A 17,807-nucleotide genomic window follows, 5' to 3' on the forward strand; every position below is an offset into this window, starting at 1 on the left:
GCAGCAGCACCCTGAGCACTGCCAGCTCATAGCACCCGCCTCTGGGCCTTTGCTCTGCCCATGCAGGTGTCCTCTGGACCCAGGGAGCAGGAGAAGACACCATCTTCCCTCGAGAACACGCCGGAGGCAGAGGCAGGTATGTACTAACTGCAGATCCATTGCGGGCACGGCGATCCCGTCCCGACACAGCGGTCGGTGCTGAGGCCGGCAGCAGGATGCCCTCGGGGACCAGCTGAGCCCAGGCCAGGAGCCCTTGGGAAGCCCTTGGTGTTGGGGGACAGGCACCTGGTGCTGGCCCAGACCCTGACCCACGGCTCTGCTTCCCCCACAGGCACCAGCGCCCTCCCACGTGCTGCAGCTCCCAAGAGACGGCCCTCGCGCCTCCGGGCAGCGCTGCGAGCTCTGCGCAGAGCTTTCTGCTGCTGCTGCGTGTCGGCGCAGCGAGAGGAGGAGCGCAGCGACGCCGCTGCCAGGCAGCTCCCCTGACATGGGGGATGGAGGCCACCAAGGAGCCACCGCCACAGACGCTCCATCCTGGCTGCTCCAGCAACACTGGTGCATCGTGTCCCACACCACACATCCTCCATCAATAAAACCCTTGCGTGCCCTTTAGCCTGTGTTTGTGGGAGGAGAACAGCCTGTTTTTCACTAGCAGTCCCGCTACTCTCATTTCTATGGCGGTCCTGAGCCATGTCCTTGGGGCGGGCCCTGCACCTTCTGCCCGTGCAGCGCCAGGAGGGAAGAGCCAGAGCAGCAGCCCTGAGCACTGGTCACTGCAGAGCTGACGCCGCAAGGCCCAGCCCCGGCTGCAGCCAGGCCACAGCCACGGCCAGCGGGAGCTGCTCCTAGGGCAGCAGCGACAGGGGCAGCGGGGCAGATAACCCTCCCCGAGCGCCCCTCCAGAGACCCCTCCAGCAACAGGCAGCCCATGGGGCACCAGGACACCAGGCCAGGAAGTCGCGGGATGGCTTATCAGGGATTAGGCCATGGGGGCGGGAGTGGCTGCGCTTGGGCTGAAGCTGAAACCTACAACTAAGAACGTGGGGATTGGCGGTCCCTGTTTGGAGGCCCCCACCTCAAGCGGCACCTTTATTCTGCATAATAAACCTTTCTTTTAGCTGGGAAAAAGATTCACTGTTTAATTTGGGAAAGAAGCAGAGACCTGAGTTGAGGAGAAATGAGGAGGCACCAGAGGTGTCGATGGTGCCAACAGTGGCCCACCCAGGGGCCAGCTCGCCTCTGTGGTGGCCGGGCCTCCGGCAGGTTGGCGAGCTGGCTCAGGAGTTTGATCCATGAGGCCACTCAGGTCATGCTGGAGAGGACCCCCGGCGGGTTGGCTCTTCCGTGCCCCTGTCATGGGGTGCGCGGGGGTGTCTGATGTTCAGGCACGAGGGTCTCCTCTCCAGGACACGTCCTGCTGTAGCGTTGCTGGGGATGCTGTCCCGCTGGCTGAAATGGCGAAGGGAGCTTGCCGCGGTGCTTCTCCCTCCCGCTGTCCCTCCCGCCATCCCCAGTCATCTTCCATGTAGCTGTGGGAGCGTCGCCACCTCGTGCGGAGGTGCGTGCCATGAGAGCGAGGAAGCTGCACAGCGGTCCTCGCTCCTTCCCCACCCCGGGGCGCCTTTAGTGGGGAAGGTTGGTGGGGCCGCTGGCATCGGTGCGGCTTCCCCTGGCAAGGGGAGCTGCTGCCCCGCCTAGTCATTCGCCCCCGTCCCGGCCATGGCATCGCCCTCATCCGTACCGCACTTTGCTGCCACGCGTGCGTGCCGGCGGGCAGGCCCGCCTGCCGCTGCCCCTCCACAGCCGCCATCGCCCCCCATGCCTCGTGTGTAGCCAGGTGGCCGGCGTGTATGTGCGAGCGAGCTGGGGGCGGGAGTGCCATGCATCCGACTGCGACCTCAGATCAGACGTAGCGACCCGATGAATTTAAGCATATTAGTCAGCAGAGGAAAAGAAACTAACCAGGATTCCCTCAGTAACGTCGAGTGAACAGGGAAGAGCCCAGCGCCGAATCCCTGCCCTGCAGTGGGGCGCAGGAAATCTGGCGTACAGAAGCCCCCATCCTCAGCACCGCTCTCGGCGGGGCCCAAGTCCTTCTGATTGAGACCCAGCCCACGGACGGTGTCGGGCGCATTCCTCCTGTGGCGGTGCACTGTGACCTGCTCCGGGTCGTCTGAGAAGGCCCGGGTGGCAGGTGGCCGGTGAGTGTTGGAGCCCCCGGCAGCAGCTCTCACCGAATCCCGGGACCGAGGGAGAGGATCGCTGCCGCTCCTTCCCCTGCGGCGGCTCCCCGGACTCCGTCACTGGCGGCACCACCGCTTTTCCCTCTCCACCCGACCGCTCGCAGAAGCTGGGGGGCTGAGGGGGCACATGGCGCCCTGCGGCAGTGGTGAGGAGGGCCCCCAGGTCTGGGGGACGGGCCCCACGGCCCCCCACGCGACTGTCAACCGGGGCGGACTGTGCTCAGTGCGATGACGATGTGCTCGTGGCGATGTCGGCTACCCACCCGACCCATACTTGAAACACGGACCAAGGAGTCTGGCACGTGCGTGAGTCAGCGGCTCGCTCGAAAGCCCATGGCACAATGAAGGTGAGGGCCAGCACGCACCAGGTGAGGTGGGATCCTGAGGTGGAGGCAGAGCCGTGGGCACAATACCGGCCCGTCTCGCCCGCTTCGTCAGGGAGGTGGAGCGTGAGCGTCCGTGCTAGGACCTGAAAAATGGTGGACTGTGCCTGGGCAGGGCAAAGCCAGAGGACACTCTGGTGTAGGTCCGTAGGGGTCCTGACCTGCAAATCGGTCGTCCGACCCGGGTATAGGGGCGAAAGACTAATCGAACCATCTAGTAGCTGGTTCCCTCTGAAGTTTCCCTCAGGATAGCTGACACTTGGTGGGGGGCAGTTTTACCCAGTAAAGCGAATGATTAGAGGTCTTGGGCCCGAAACAACCTCAACCTATTCTCAAACTTTCAATGGGTAAGAAGCCCAGCTCGCTGGCATGGAGCTGGGCCGTGGAATGCAAGTGCTTAGCGTGCCACTTGTGTCGGACAATGACACAAGTATACCCCTTTCCCTGGGTTATCAGCTCATGTGGCTTAGACCATCGGCTGCCGACTAAGTCACGAACCTGCACTGGTACCCGCTGTGGCACCTTTTCCACTGTAGTCAAAGAGGAAAAATGCGAAAAAAAATGGGTGAAAGAGTAGAGTTATTAGGGAAGGAAATAAAGTTAAGCACATATACGGCCTTGTCTAGTCTTGCCTGTGGGGATTTCTCCTGCATTTCCCCCTTTATTTTTCGCATGAGGCTCTTCAGAGTGCCATGCAAGCGTTCAACGATGGCTTGGCTGTAGGGGAACGGGGAATCCCGGTTATGTGCTGAACACCCCATTAATTTAGAAAACTCTGTGCCTTTTTGGAAACATGGGCAGTACCATTGACAGTTTTCACTGTCCAAGGAATGCTGAGAGTTGCAAAGGCATGCTGAAAATGGCAAATTACATATGTATCAACAAAAAAAAAAATGTATCAACAGAAACAAATGTATCAACAGAAACATGGACAAACTGAAGCCACCCAAATTCAGCAATATGAGTGACATCCATTTGCCACAACTGTAACGCTTGCAGGCTCTCAGGTTAACACCATGGAAAACAGGCGTCTGCTGTCCTTGACAATCAGGGCAGGCAGCAACTATAGATCATGCCACGGACTGTGTCAAGCCACATTGTGTCAATCCACATTGTTCTGTGTGTCACACAGAAACTGTCACTGCAAAGACCCCTGTGGATCCCGGGCTGTGGCAGTGGCTGCTCAGGGCTGGAGGCTGCTGCAAGAGTCCTGCCTGAGGGTCCCATGTTGCTTGCGGACAATGTGGCAGCCAGGACCCTTGGGGCTGGGGCTTCCCCAAGCCCCAGGGCTCCCGTGGGGCAGCTCCAACCCTTGAGTGGGTGCTGGGGGCAGGAGGAGAGAATCCAGGGCAGGTTTCCCTAGCACTGGCTGCCCCTCTTCTCCTCTTCCAACACAGCAGCTCACTCAGCCCTCCAGGCCCCCACACCAGCACCCCCAGCACCGGCAGCCCCGAGCTGGGCTCCCCTGCCTTCCCCGTCCCTGCACAGCCCCCAGCACAGCCAGGAGCCCCGCGGGGCCCCTGCGGCAGAGCCCAGCCCCGCCGAGGCAGCCAACGCACCCCAGGGCCCCAACCTGCCCCGCACACGGGGCCTGGATGCCCCAGCCCCGTGATGCCCCGTGCGGCCCCCACGAGATGGCGCCGCCCGCAGCAGTGAAGGGTGGAGCTGCCGGCAGAGCCGGAGACCGCAGCGTTGCTATGGCAGCTGACAGCCAATGGCTGCGCTGGGCACGAGGAGGTCACTGCTGCCGCAGCCCCTGATAGGCCAGCTGCAGGGAGAGGGCGTGGCTTCTGCTTGGGAGGTCCCTGCTGCGGGCAGAGCTGATTGGGCAGCAGCAGGGCTGGCTCTGCCTGGTGACTGTGAGGTCACCGCTCCCGCAGCGCCTCATTGGGCAGCAGCCGGGCCCTGCGGGGCTCTGCGCTGCTGAGATCATCTCCGCGGAGCAGCTGCTGAGCCCGGGCTGGGCTCCTGGCGGGGAAGGGCTGGGGAGGCCATTGCTGCCCTGGAGGGCAGGGCCAGAGAGCTGGGCGGGACGGCGCTGTGACGTCATGTCTTTGTGAGTGCCTGATTGGCCGGCAGCAGGCAGGCAGGCGTGGGCGGTGGGTGGGGGGTCTCTGTGGTGAGAGGAGCTGAGAGGGCAGCAGTGGTTCCTGTGTGGGGAAGGGGTTTGAGGAAGCTGCTGTCTCTGAAGGCCACAGGCAGCAACAGGGATGTGGTGGGTTTGCACCTGTCAGGTCACCTCCATGTGAGCAGCTGGGTTTGGGGTTTAGGCTTTAGGGTTGTGATCAGTGGCACAGAGCCTAGTTGGAGACCTGCAACTGTTGGTATCAGGAGTCAGTCAAAGCCTGTTCGGTTTATTAATCAGTGACCTGAAGGGACAGAGCGCACCCTCAGCAAGTTTACTGAGGATAGAAAAGTGGGAGGAATGGCTGATAGCCCAGAGGTCTGTGCAGGCTTTAAGAGGGACCTGGACAGCCTGGAGAGCTGGGCATAGAGGAACCTCATGAAGTTCAACATGGGCAAGTGCAGGGTCTTGCAGCTAGGGAGGAAATACCCCATGCCCCAGGACAGGCTGGGGGTTGACCGTTTGGAGAGCAGCTCCACAAAAAGGGACGTGGGAATCGTGTTTGGCAACAAATTGACCATGAGCCATCAGTGTGCCCTTGTGGCCACTGATACTGATGGCTGAGGTCTGATGGTACTCAGAGTGCCCCCACAATATTGCAATGGCAGGAGATGTCTTTGGGTGGCCACTAGCTCCAGGCTGTGGTGTTTCACTGCGGGTGCAGGAATCGCCCTCCACTGCCCCTTCTCTGGGCCTCCTGGGTCCCCACTGCCTCTCTGGGGATTGCAGAGCCCTCCTTCCCCATGTGCACCTGGGTTTAGTGCTGTACCTTCTGGTCCCTGCACTGTGAGTCATCCCTGTTTCGTTAAAGCTGCACTCAGTGCCCACTCCCAGGCAAACCGTGTGCCTGGAGATCCCCTGGGGATCTCATCAGCACAGTCACGTGAGGGGCAGCCTGGCACAGGCAATGCAGAGACCATTGCCTGTCTGCAGTGGTCACTGAGAGATGAACCCTAGAATGAAGCTAACAGATCACCCTGGAATGCTGAGGTCATCCCCTGGATCCCATGGAGTTCACAAGCAGAAGAGCAGGCCCATTTGTGGTTGGACATGCTTGGGCATATTTTTTGCTTCCAGTTTCTAAAGAGAGGCCAGATTCAGGACCATCATAGGGCAGATCCCCTTTCATTATGGAAATGTTATTCTGGAGTCCAGCTGTGGCTTAAGGGAGCCCAAGGACTGGTCCTGCCTGTTCTTCCAGGGTACGAGGAAAAACAAGCCTATATCTACCAGATCATGACAGTTATGAGAGTTCCTCGGCCACATCTGCAGAATTAAGCGTGGAAGGACAGAATGGAAATGAGGAGGCCAATTCTAAATAGAGAAATTCCTGCTCCTCTACTGGAATTTGTCTTCAGGAAAGATGAACTGCCACAGGAAGGCTGCCTCTAGACTTTCCTTCAATGCATTCATGTTTAATTTTGTGTGTTGGAGCTTTGCATGGAACCATGGAAACCTGTGCTGACGCTTGGTTATCATTTCCCTCATATTAGAGAGTTTTGAGATGACACTCTAACCATAGCCACGAGAGCTGAGATCTCCTAAACAACACTGGACCCCTGGTCTCAGCCCACCTGCCCTTGTCCCGCCGTGACTCTGTACCCCAGAGGTGCCTTGGTGTCAGTGCTGGAAAAGACGCTGCAGAGGGAAACTCTCCTCCCTGCACTGGGCACATCCAAGGGAGCTCAAAGAAGCGGCTCAGAGAATCCCCCCTCTCTGCTAGTGAAGGGGGAAGCCTGGCTTCCTGCTTTATCATGGTCTGTGTTTAAGTGCTAAATGAGAGATTCCTGTGCAGACGTGACGAAAACTAGGTGTCCTTATTATTTATTATTTTAAGGTGGATGTCAAAGAGAGAAGTAAAAAAGAAAGAAATGGATAAAATGCAGCCTCAATGCCAGATATCCTGGTGAGTGAATGAAACAGTTCTTACCACTGACCTTGTACCCACTGGATGAGTTTCCTCACTGCCTCCTTGAGCTCCTTGTTCCTCATGCTGTAGATGAGGGGGTTCAGGGCTGGAGGCACCACAGAGTACAGAATGGACACAACCATATCTAGAAGTGGGGAGGAGATCGAGGGAGGCTTCAGGTAAGCAAACAATACAGGAATGACAAACAAGGAGACCACGGCCAGGTGCGGGAGGCACATGGAAAAGGCTTTGTGCCGGCCCTGCTCGGAGGGGATCCTCAGCACAGCTCTGAAGATCTGCACGTAGGACACCACAATGAAAACGAAACACCCAAAGCCCAAAGAGAAAGTAACCCCAATGAGCCCAACTTCCCTGAGGTAGGAGTGTGAGCAGGACAGCTTGAGGAGCTGGGGGATCTCACAGAAGAACTGCTCCATCACATTGCCTTGGCACAGTGGTATGGAAAATGTGTTCCCAGTGTGCAGGAGAGCATTGAGGAAACCACTGGCCCAGGCAGCTGCTGTCATTTTGACACAAGCTCTGCTGCCCATAAGGGTCCCGTATTGCAGGGGTCTGCAGATGGCAACATATCGGTCATAGGCCATGACTGTGAGGAGATAAAACTCTCCTCCCAACAAGAAGATGAAGAAAAATACCTGGGCAGCACATTCCAAGTAGGAAATGTCCCTGGTGTTCCACAGAGAATTGGCCATGGCTTTGGGAACAGTTGTGGAGATGGAGCCCAGGTCGAGGAGGGAGAGGTTGAGGAGGAAGAAGTACATGGGGGTGTGGAGGCGGTGGTCGCAGGCTATGGCTGTGATGATGAGGCCGTTGGCCAGGAGGGCAGCTAGGTAGATGGCCAGGAAGAGCGAGAAGTGCAAGAGCTGCAGCTCCCGTGTGTCTGCGAATGGCAGGAGGAGGAACTTGCTGTAGGAGCTGCTGTTGAACATTAGTTCCTTAGGGGCACAGGAGTCCTGTCCAAGGAAGGAAAGAAAGCCAAAAGTTAAGGCAGGCTTTTCTGAGCCAAACCATTTCAGTTTCTCAAGGAACTCCCTACATTTCCTCTCTCCCTTATTTCAGCTCCCTTTCTGGTGCTCCACTTTGAACTGGCTGAGTGTGCCAAGTTCAGCAGGGACTCCTGCCCATAGCTCCAGAGGAGTTGTTTGTGCTTTGCTGCAGGTGGAAATAGATGCACTAGTCTTTGACTGATATTTTTGGAGAAACCTTGGAATGGCATATTGCCTTGCTTGGAATGGACTTAGTCCAGAGACCAAGTGGAAATATTCTCCATTCACCAGCATGAGAGCTGAATACAGCCCTCACACCAGTTGTGTCTGAAGGAGAAGAGCTCTGTGAGGGATTCACCCCCATCACTCTTGCCCTCCTCAACAGAGATATTTGTATCTGAGTCTGCCACACCAGATCTCACTCCAACAAGGGAGAAGAACAGTCAAAAGGAGACAAGGATAGACCTTACCCTTTCTACACGTCAAGATGTCTAGAGATAGACCTTGTCCTCATGCCTCCTTTAACCCTGCACCCTTATTCCAGGCACTGCAGAGAGAAGGAGCAGCTTTGATGCACACAAGCTGCAGGAGACGATGTCCACTCCTTCTATGACAGGGCTGTTCAACATTTAGAATTCAAGTCTTCTCTGCAAAAGGATAAGTGGAGGAGTCTGTTGATATATAAGCATGCGTATAAATAATATATATGATGGTGCACACACAAACACACAAAGGTGCCTACTCACTGTGGGAACATTATTTGATAGAGCAGAAATTTTTGGCGCTTCAATCGTTCTCAGCATAAACCCTTGTGCATTCCAAAAGGAAAAAAACAAACAAACAAACAAACAAAAACAGCTTGTTATGACTTTGTCATGGGACCTGCTTCATCGCTGAGCCTTGCCCCTCACTGTCATGTACTTGCACCTCACTCACATGAAGGACAACAACACTCACAGGTGAGCCCAGTCCTCCCTGCAGAAACCTCCCAGGAGCAGGGGACTGTCCAGGGGCACCCCCGTGTTTACAGGTTGTAAGGAGCAGCTCAGATAGACCCTGATGCAGCAGCCCCGGAGAAGCTGGTGCTGCCTATGCACTAAGGGATGGGGGAGGGAACAGTCAGATGTCCCTGGCAGACTCTTTGGCTGCTCCTTGAATCTCTTAATGAGTCTCAGTCTCTTGTCCAAATCTGACCATTTCACTTCCATTTTCCTCTTACCAAGTGGAAGGACCATCTAAGCACCATCTCGTTGGCTTCTCTTCCAGGAAATGCCTGCCTTGCCTTTCCTTTTACAAAGTGCCCCCTGAAATGTGCTCACAGCTAGACCTGTGAGCAGACCTGACCCCCGCAGCACCCTCCCAGCAGGAGAAGGAGCCTGTCCTGGTAGAGGATAATCCTCCCACCCAGAACTTCTCCCCTCAGTGTTGTGGGGAGCTCCCTGGGCAGGCTGAGTGCTGACCTTCACAGGTGACACAGTCACTGCTGCGGGCACACAGCACCTTTGGGTGCAGGGACCCTGCTCTGAAGTGCAGACCTCTCACCCTGTCTGCACAACCCGGCTTCACATCACTGCCGTTTCTGTTGGGGAAGGCAGCAGGATGCCCTGCCCTTAGGTGGTATGTTAGAGAATCCCTGCTCTGAAGCAGCTCCTCTTCTTCCGCACTGCAGAAGCCAGAAGAGAAAAATGCTGCCAGCCATGAGGTGTGATGAGTTCTTATGTCCCTTCAAGAAGCTCTATAGCATTGTCCTGTAAGCACAAACTCACCATGTCAAGAGCTGTGAAGGTCTCCTGTGTGCTCCCGCTCCACACTGCTGTTCCCCTCTCGCTGCCTTCTCTCCTCCCCTGTCCGCAGCAGCAGGCAGTGCCCGCAGCCCTGCTGCTCTTGGCACAGGAGCTGCTCCTGCACTCGGCTGTCTCTGGGCAGTGCTGCCAGGCTGCCACGAGCTGTCTCCATCCCAGGAGCCTGGCCCCGCTCAGGAGCAGAGGAACAGCTGAACTCACCAATTTCTCTGTCCCTTGTGCCCCCTCCTCCTGGGAAATGTTCACTGGAGTCAACTAAAATAATCCCTGATTATCCCTCTCTAAACACTAGGAAAGACTGGTGTCAGCCCTGTAGTTTGTTTCATCAGAGCATGGTTACTTGGAAGAGCTGAAAATGTCCCACTCAGGAAGCCCCTCTTCCCAACTCTTATCTAGGCAGGATAAATGAATACAAGAATAGAGCTCACGTTCCCAGTGCTCAGGTATTTGTTGAATGTCACTCAGTTTGGGATTCTCAGGCTGGTTTAGAAGACCCTGGGCTGCCATGGTATTCTGTGGTGAGCTCCACAGAAACACACAGCAGGTGGGATTCCCCTTGCCCAAGCTGAAGTGAGCACAGCAGGGATACCTGGATGGGAGGTCTTGCTCTATGCTCCCAACCACTGGTCGTTCAGGGTGGGTGTCAGCTGCACACACACAAACCCTTGGTGACACTGGAAGGGCCAGAGGTGGTTGAAGGCATGTGCCAGTGTCTGATTGCTGTGGTCACCATATCTACTTTCTTCTAGAGCATGTGTTGGGAGCGGGTAGGGAATTGCTTTGGTCCCTAAAATGTTATCAGATGCCCACTGCTACCAGAGCTCTACTCACTAGGAAGCTGAGACAGGAGCAGATGCTGACATTGAAATAGTTCATCTCATTCTGTTCAGGCATTTGATTGACTGACACAGCAATAGGCCATGCTGGATGCCTGGGGCGTCCAGCACAGCCACGTGTCTCTAGCAGATACACCCTGTGACCTACAAGGTAAACGTGTCCCTTTCAAGTGGTTTTGGGCACTCAGGTTTCTTAACAGTGCCCACATGTCTGGATCCCACCACTGTCCTTCAGCCAAGTCCTAACAGTCTAAGCCAAGCTTACTTCATCAGTGAGAGAGGCACATCACCGCAAGGTCTCTGCACCCTTAAAACCTTCTAGCTCTCCCTCTCTTGAAACTCTTCACACCCCTAGATGGCATGAACGGGACTTGGGCCAATGATGACCTCAGGCTGTGAACTCAGGCCAAGGGACTTTTTCGCTGGCATCTTGTCCTTCCTGGAGATTGGTTCACCTCTGTCACAGGTCCCAAGGTAAAGCCCGCTCCTGCCATTCTTTCTGCACAGCCCAGCTCTGTTTCTCCCGAGGCCTCCCCTCCTCCCGGTCTGGGTGAAAATGACAAAGGCATTGCCAACGCTCAAAGACCCCAAATGAGGTCGACATCCTCTTGGCTATGGCTGTTGTCTCTGCCATCAAGACCTACCAAGAGACACTGGGCCTCACTGTCCCCCTTGCCAACACCCTGAAGGGTGTCCTATCATTGTGCTGCACTGAGCACTGCACACCCCCACCCACATAACGTCCCCAGGAGGACCTGGAAAACATGTGGGGGAAAGGAGCTCCCTTTGCAGAAGCTAAGTGATCGAGCTTGGACATTCTGCCTGATCAAACACATCAAGGGTTAAAGTGGCATGAGAGCCACCTGCACATTTCCTCTGCCTACCTGTTATCAGTGATTCCAGTGATCTCCTCTAATCAGCCCCTAGGGAATCTTTGTAGCTAACAACTCTCAGTGGGACCCATTAATGCTCTACAGAACTTTGGAGGTTGCTTCTGACTTTGAGTTCTTGAACATTTTGTTCAGTCTCATCTCAGTAACTGAGGTTCATAGGCTCAGCACCAAACACACAAGGGGACTCATTAAAAAGCAAAAAGCTCTGACCAACTATGTCTCTCCCTGTAATTTTCTCCAAGTCTTGCATGGCTAATTGGAGACATTTCAGGAATGTAGCTGAAAGGTGGAGACATAAATAACTACAAGTATTTCTGCCTTTAAAGGCTTTTATCATTATTATAATTTCAGAGCAACATTCTCCAACTGGTGTCAGTATAGAGTGACTCCTAATGAAGTCTGGACTGAGAGGAAAAGCGTGTCCTGGAGCTCAGGCACTGTATGGACACTTCCTTCCCCCTCCCCAACCCTGCCATTTCTCCCATCAGCCACATGGGACTTCCTCACTCTTGTTAGAGTGTTAGAAGCTCTCCTATTCCACTGTAGTCTACAACTGAAGGTTGCAGCTCATCTGCCCCAGCTCGCACTTGCTTTCCTTAGAGAACTAGCTGCAAATAGGCACAGGATTTTTCTTAATTGCATAGAAAGAGAAACAGAGCAGGAATAATTTCATAAAGTGTAATTATTCTCTTTGGCTGTAGGCTAAGTCCAAATGCCAACAATGAGGTCCCTTTGCTACAGGGGAGAGCCTTACTGGATATCTTTTGGAGAGATGGGAAAGGCTGGATATAAGCAGAACGTGGGGGACAGGCTCCTGTAAAGCAGAGCAGGCTTTAAACTCCCTGAAGTGCAAACCAGCAGCTGGGTTGCTGAGTGAATAAAGAGTAACGGGAGGATTCCCAGTGCTGCAGCTTTACAATGTCCGCCTCGTGTGCTGTGAAGGTGAGTTTAGAACTTGTCAATTCAAGCAGGACATGTGGGAATAGGAGAGCCACACAACTCCTAGGCGTCCTGGGCCATGATGTGGGCCGTGCCGCACTTGGCAATCGTAGACCTCTCTGAGCTTCTGTACAAAAGAAGGCAAAAAGCTCTGATGCAAGTCCCTAGAGAAAAGGGATTTTCTTGGCTGCTCAGAGCGACCCAAGCACAACATGGGGATGTCAAAGGAAGGCCTCCATCAAGCCTTCAGATGCACAACTTAGAGCTTCAAGGGAGCTCCCTAAACCAGCACTTCCCATGACCCTGGTGACTCAGTAGACATGGAGGAGACAGCAGAGAGAGGAGAGGAAGAAAGGGCAGAAACTCCAAAGGCGTGCTCAATATGCCATAGACAGGATAATAGATGCTGAATAAGTACCAAATAAAGGAGTAAAGGTCGTACTTCCCTTTGCAGTGGCTTGGAAAGTCCCATCTCTGACAGGCTCCAAGGGGGATGGAGTCTCCCTTCTGCAAGACTGGCCACAGGACTGTGCAAAGACTAGGAGGAGAGGAACGTTGGTTGTAGGGATGATCACAAGCTTCAGCAGCTGGGGAGCTGAGAGATGGTCATCTCACCACCTTGTGAACAAGTCAAAATCATAGAATCATAGAATGCTTAAGGTTGGAAGGGATCTCTAGAGATCTTCTCGTCTGACCCCCCCTGCACACCACGGTCACCTAGAGCACGTGGCACAGAACTGTACCCAAGCAGATTTTGAAGATCTCCAGAGAAGAAGACTCCACAACCTCTCTTGGCAACCTGTCCCATATTTAAACAGTTTTTAATCCATTAATATTCAGCATGTATGTTTACTAGCAGACCTCACCTCAGACAAGTTCAAGATTTCATGACAAACAGAAAACATGGTAAAATACACCATATCGGAAAATGCAGCTCCTGAGCCCAGCAGTGCCTTACAGGCTCCAGACGGGAGTCTGCATGGCAGCACTGCAGTGTGTGGGCACGTCCTGAGGCACCCAGAGGCAAAAATGTGTGGGAGATCCAAGGTGCTCTACGGACCCAAAAGACAGAGCAAGTGCCAGGAACCACGCCTAGGGGAGAAACACTACTTGAAGGTGCCACAGAAAAGCCCAAGGACCAACTAAGGTCCAAGATAAGAAATGGATTTCCTCTGGGTCAGACAAAGGAAAGCTTGGCAAAATTCACAGAATCTGGAAAAACTTCCCCACATTTGCTACCTGGATTTGACCCATGGTTTTGAGTCTGGCAGGAACCAGTGTCCCAGCTAAAGCCCTCTGGAAGGAAGACGTGTTAAGGGCACATTGACTCTTTTCTGATGTATCATTTCCATCTTAAGTACCACAGACCAAGAAACCTTGCTCAAGACTTTTAAAAGCAAAGAGTCACTGCAGCCTGTCTCAGAAGAGCAGATTCCTTGCACCTGCATTGGGGGATCCAATGCCCTGCTGAAGGCAGGACCCAGCAGAGCTCTGGATTATCCCTGAAGATGGAGTTCGGAGAATGTTTCTGCATGCCTGGTCTCCCAGAAGGCCGCTGCGATGGCAGGCAGGGCTCTGGAGCAGAGCGCCGCTCTCTCCAGACACCTCCTCCCTTCTGAGCACCTAGACCCTGGGGACACACTGGGGCCATCCTGCACTGCAGCTCTCCATGACCTCCCTACCTAACCCGAGGGCTGACAGCCTACACCTGCCTCTGCATGAAGGACACACAGGGCTAAGCACCACACATGGCATCAGACAGGACACCACAAAGTGCCCCAAGATGCAGGAAGCCCAAATCTCCATCTCTCCCATGCACTTCTAGACCACCAGCACCTTCCAACAAGCACACGAGACTTCTCCTGACCTCTCATGTCCTCACATGGAGGTGACCTCACAGGTGCAAACCCACCACATCCCTGCTGCTGCCTGTGGCCTTCAGAGACAGCAGCTTCCTCAAACCCCTTCCCCACACAGGAACCACTGCTGCCCTCTCAGCTCCTCCCACCACAGAGACCCCCCACCCACCGCCCACGCCTGCCTGCCTGCTGCCGGCCAATCAGGCACTCACAAAGACATGACGTCACAGCGCCGTCCCGCCCAGCTCTCTGGCCCTGCCCTCCAGGGCAGCAATGGCCTCCCCAGCCCTTCCCCGCCAGGAGCCCAGCCCGGGCTCAGCAGCTGCTCCGCGGAGATGATCTCAGCAGCGCAGAGCCCCGCAGGGCCCGGCTGCTGCCCAATGAGGCGCTGCGGGAGCAGTGACCTCACAGTCACCAGGCAGAGCCAGCCCTGCTGCTGCCCAATCAGCTCTGCCCGCAGCGGGGACCTCCCAAGCAGCAGCCACGCCCTCTCCCTGCAGCTGGCCTATCAGGGGCTGCGGCAGCAGTGACCTCCTCGTGCCCAGCGCAGCCATTGGCTGTCAGCTGCCATGGCAACGCTGCAGCCTCCTGCCCCGCCGGCAGCTCCGCCCTCCCCTGCTGTGGGCAGCGCCATCTTGTGGGGACTGTGCGGGGCTGGGGGCTGTGCTGGGCCCCATGTGCGGGGCAGGTCGGGGCCCCAGGGCATGTTGGCTGCCCCGGCAGGGCTGGGCTCTGCCGCAGGGGCCCTGTGGGGCTCCTGGCTGTGCTGGGGGCTGTGTGGGGACAGGGCAGACCTGGTGCTGACACTGGTGCTGGCGTGGAGACCCCAAGGTGTCAGGTCAGCAGAGCCTGTGGGCAGCATCGCGCTGCCTCAGGACAGGGCAGAGCCCTCTGGCCCCCACTGCCCCAGCTCCCTGCCCTCGGCAGCCAGAGCTCCTGCTGCACCCCACAGGGCTGGGCCACGGGCGGGCAGGGGCGGCTCCCTGTGGGTCTGGCTGTGCCCCGGGTGCCCAAAGCCCTTAGCCTTAGTGGGGCTAAGTCCACCATGGACTGTGGTCTGGGGCTAGACATGGCTCCAGCCTTCCTGCATCTTCCTAAGCCCCTTGCCCTCCGCTCAGTTCTTGAGCCAGGTAAGAGGAAGGACTCTCTTCCCATCTTGTATTACCCAAATCTTCTCTGATGGGCCCTCACTCTTCTGCATGTTGGCAAGGGCCAACAGCATGTCTCTAGTCCCGCACCCAGGCCAGATTGCAGAAGGCAGCAGTGAGGAGCCTGCGAGCAGTGCTCAGCAGTGCATGAGCCTCACAGGGAAGTGAACCCCCTCTGAACAACACCAGGGAGACCTGCGTGTGATGGGGCACGATGCCTTTTGGCCTCAGTTGCTGTCATGTGGGGCTCAGTAGGTCACTGACTTGGAGATGGGAGAGAGCAGAGAGATTTCCCTCTGTCTCCTGGAAGGGAATCAGTCACGTCCTGTCAATAATACCCTGGTCCAGCGCTTTCTGATGGATCCTACAGCAGCATCTTCAGATGATACCAAAGGCACTGGAATATCTCAAAGGGGATACTGGAGAAATCATTGCCGTGTCCTTCGCCTGTCAGATATCTGCACTGGGCAGATCTGTGTGGGAATCGTGGGCTTTTTCTTGGGAAGATGGCAGGATTGAAGCCATGTACGTTGAAGCAGCAGAAAGCATGGCCACAGACTGAGATGCTTTAGGGAGCCACAAAACTGTTTCCTGCTGTGTGTTCCCTTTCTGAAGAAGGAGAGTGGAGCACCATGTGGGACAGGCTGTAGCCTTCGTCCTTTGGGCACCGAAGCAGGCTCTTTGCTTTGAAAAGTCCTCAGCAAGGTTTCTTGGTCTGCAGGGCAGAAGACAGAGACTGTTAGGCCAGAGAAAAGCAAGCATGTGTGGAAGGCCATGTCCAGAACCCTAACCCTGCCGAGCACCAAAGCCATGGTCCAGGCCATGTAGCAAATCTGGCTCAAAATTTTCCCCATTTCCAACCAAGTTTGCCCAAGATTCCTTCTGGCTGAGCCTGGAGATACCTGTTGCTCATCACAGACCTTAACTGGTCCTGGTGCTTTTCAGTGTCACCTTGGGGCAGTGCTTCTCCCTTGGGTGCAGTCCCTGGCGCCTTGGATCCGTCCTGGCTTTCTTGAGGGGCTGTACAGCCCTGTCACCCTGGACCTGCCTCATTTTTGATTGAGGACATTTCCGGACATGCCCACACGCTGCTGTGCTGCTGTCGGGGCTCGGTGCAGAGCCTGTAATGTGATGCAGTGCCTCAGGACCTGCATTTTGGCTCCTTCAGTTTGTGAGATGAGCAGCTCCCAGCTCTGCAGGTGGTGAAGACTGAGAACATCCCTGTGAACACCCTTTGTGCTCTTCAACTCTGCAGAGTCCTGGGGCCAGTCCTTCAGAAGGGAGACCCCATCCCCCTGGAATGCTGTCAGAGATGAGGCCTTCCAAGCCACTGCAAAAGGAAGGATGAATTTGGGTTTCTTGTTGAGTCTGTGGCACGCCGTCAATGACAGCGTGAGCCCAGCTCTGCACCTTGGTGTCTCAACCGTTTCTCCCCGCTGTCTCTTGTGGGTCTACTCAAGGTCTTCAGCACACCCCAGGGCCATGGGAAGTGTTGGTTTAGGAAGCCCATGTGAAGCTCTGACAAGTTGTGGAGCTGAAGGCCTGATGGAGACAAGTCCGGGATGTGCTTTGTCCCCATATGCCCTCCTGCTCCCAGGCTGAGGATCTAGGGGGATCTCTGGGAAGAGCAGTGGATTTGATATGGGTGCGATGGGTTTCCCTTGATATCCCCAAATTCTCCCTGGGTTGCTCAGAGTGCCCAGGAAAATCCCTCTTCTCTGATCACTTGCATCAAGGCTTTTTGTGACGTTTGCACAAAAGTGGGACCTCCCCTATTGACCAGGGCTGCTGATAGATGATGGAGAGCAGCTTGTCAAGCACTTTTGCCAGCTCACTCAGAACCCTCGGGTGGATCCTATCTGATCTCAGAGACTTGTGGGTGTCCAAGTGGAGTAGCAGGTCACTGACTGCTTCCTCCTGGATTATGGGGGGTTATTCTGCTCTCCATAGGTGTCTTCCAGCTCAGGGGGCCGAGTACCTTGAGGAGAATTGAGGTGAGTGTTAAAAATTGAGGCCATGAAGGCATTAAGTATCTCAACCTTATCCTCACTCTTGGCTGCAGTGTTCCCCGCCACAACCAATTAATGATGGAGATTGTTAATCTATTTGTAGAAACAGTTTTTGTTGTCTTTTGTAGCAGGGGCCAGAATGAGTTCCATCTGAGCTTTCACCTTTCCAAGTTCCTCCTGACATACCCCAGCCATGTCCTTGTACTCTTTCCGAGTTGCCTGCCCCTTCTTTCAGAGATAGTAAACTCTCTTCCTTTTCCCTTCAAGTTTCAGTGATAGTTCCTATTCAGATGAATTCCTATTCCTCTGGCTTGTCTTCTGGCACACGGGAACTCCCTGCTCCTGCGCCTCTAAGATTTCCTTCTTGAGAAAAGTGCAGCCTTCCTGGACCCCTTTGCTCTTCAGGACTATCTCGCAATGGGCTCTCCCAAGCAAAGTCCTGAACAGTCCAAAGTCTGCCCTCTGGAAATTCAGGGTAGCAGTTTTGCTGATGCCCCTCCTGACTTCACCAAGAATTGACAACTCTGTCATTTCGTGGTCACTGTGCCTAGGACAGCCTCCAACCACCACATCTCCCACCAGCCCTTTTCTGCTGGCAAAGAGCAGCTCCAGCAGCACACTTCCCTGCTAAGCACTTACCAGCTATGATGGGAA

The 17,807-nt window shown here is 55.2% G+C and overlaps 1 protein-coding gene across 1 annotated transcript in view; it reads right to left on the minus strand.

Annotated features, from left to right (window-relative positions):
• Positions 1 to 770: 770 nt before the first annotated feature.
• Positions 771 to 17,807, minus strand: part of LOC148595378 (olfactory receptor 14C36-like) — a 57,049-nt gene continuing 40,012 nt past the window's right edge. Inside the window, exons 4-7 of the mRNA XM_088520931.1 lie at positions 2,235 to 2,378; positions 2,051 to 2,173; positions 1,742 to 1,863; positions 771 to 845 (exon numbers count right to left, since the gene is read on the minus strand). Coding sequence (XP_088377057.1) covers positions 771 to 845; positions 1,742 to 1,863; positions 2,051 to 2,173; positions 2,235 to 2,378 — 464 coding nt within the window. The remainder of the gene's footprint in view (positions 846 to 1,741; positions 1,864 to 2,050; positions 2,174 to 2,234; positions 2,379 to 17,807) is intronic.

Source organism: Tinamus guttatus, unplaced genomic scaffold (assembly GCF_059628265.1).
Source record: "Tinamus guttatus ecotype Peru unplaced genomic scaffold, ASM5962826v1 Tinamus_guttatus_pri_ptg000106l, whole genome shotgun sequence".
In the NCBI taxonomy this organism is placed as follows: Eukaryota; Metazoa; Chordata; class Aves; order Tinamiformes; family Tinamidae; genus Tinamus; species Tinamus guttatus.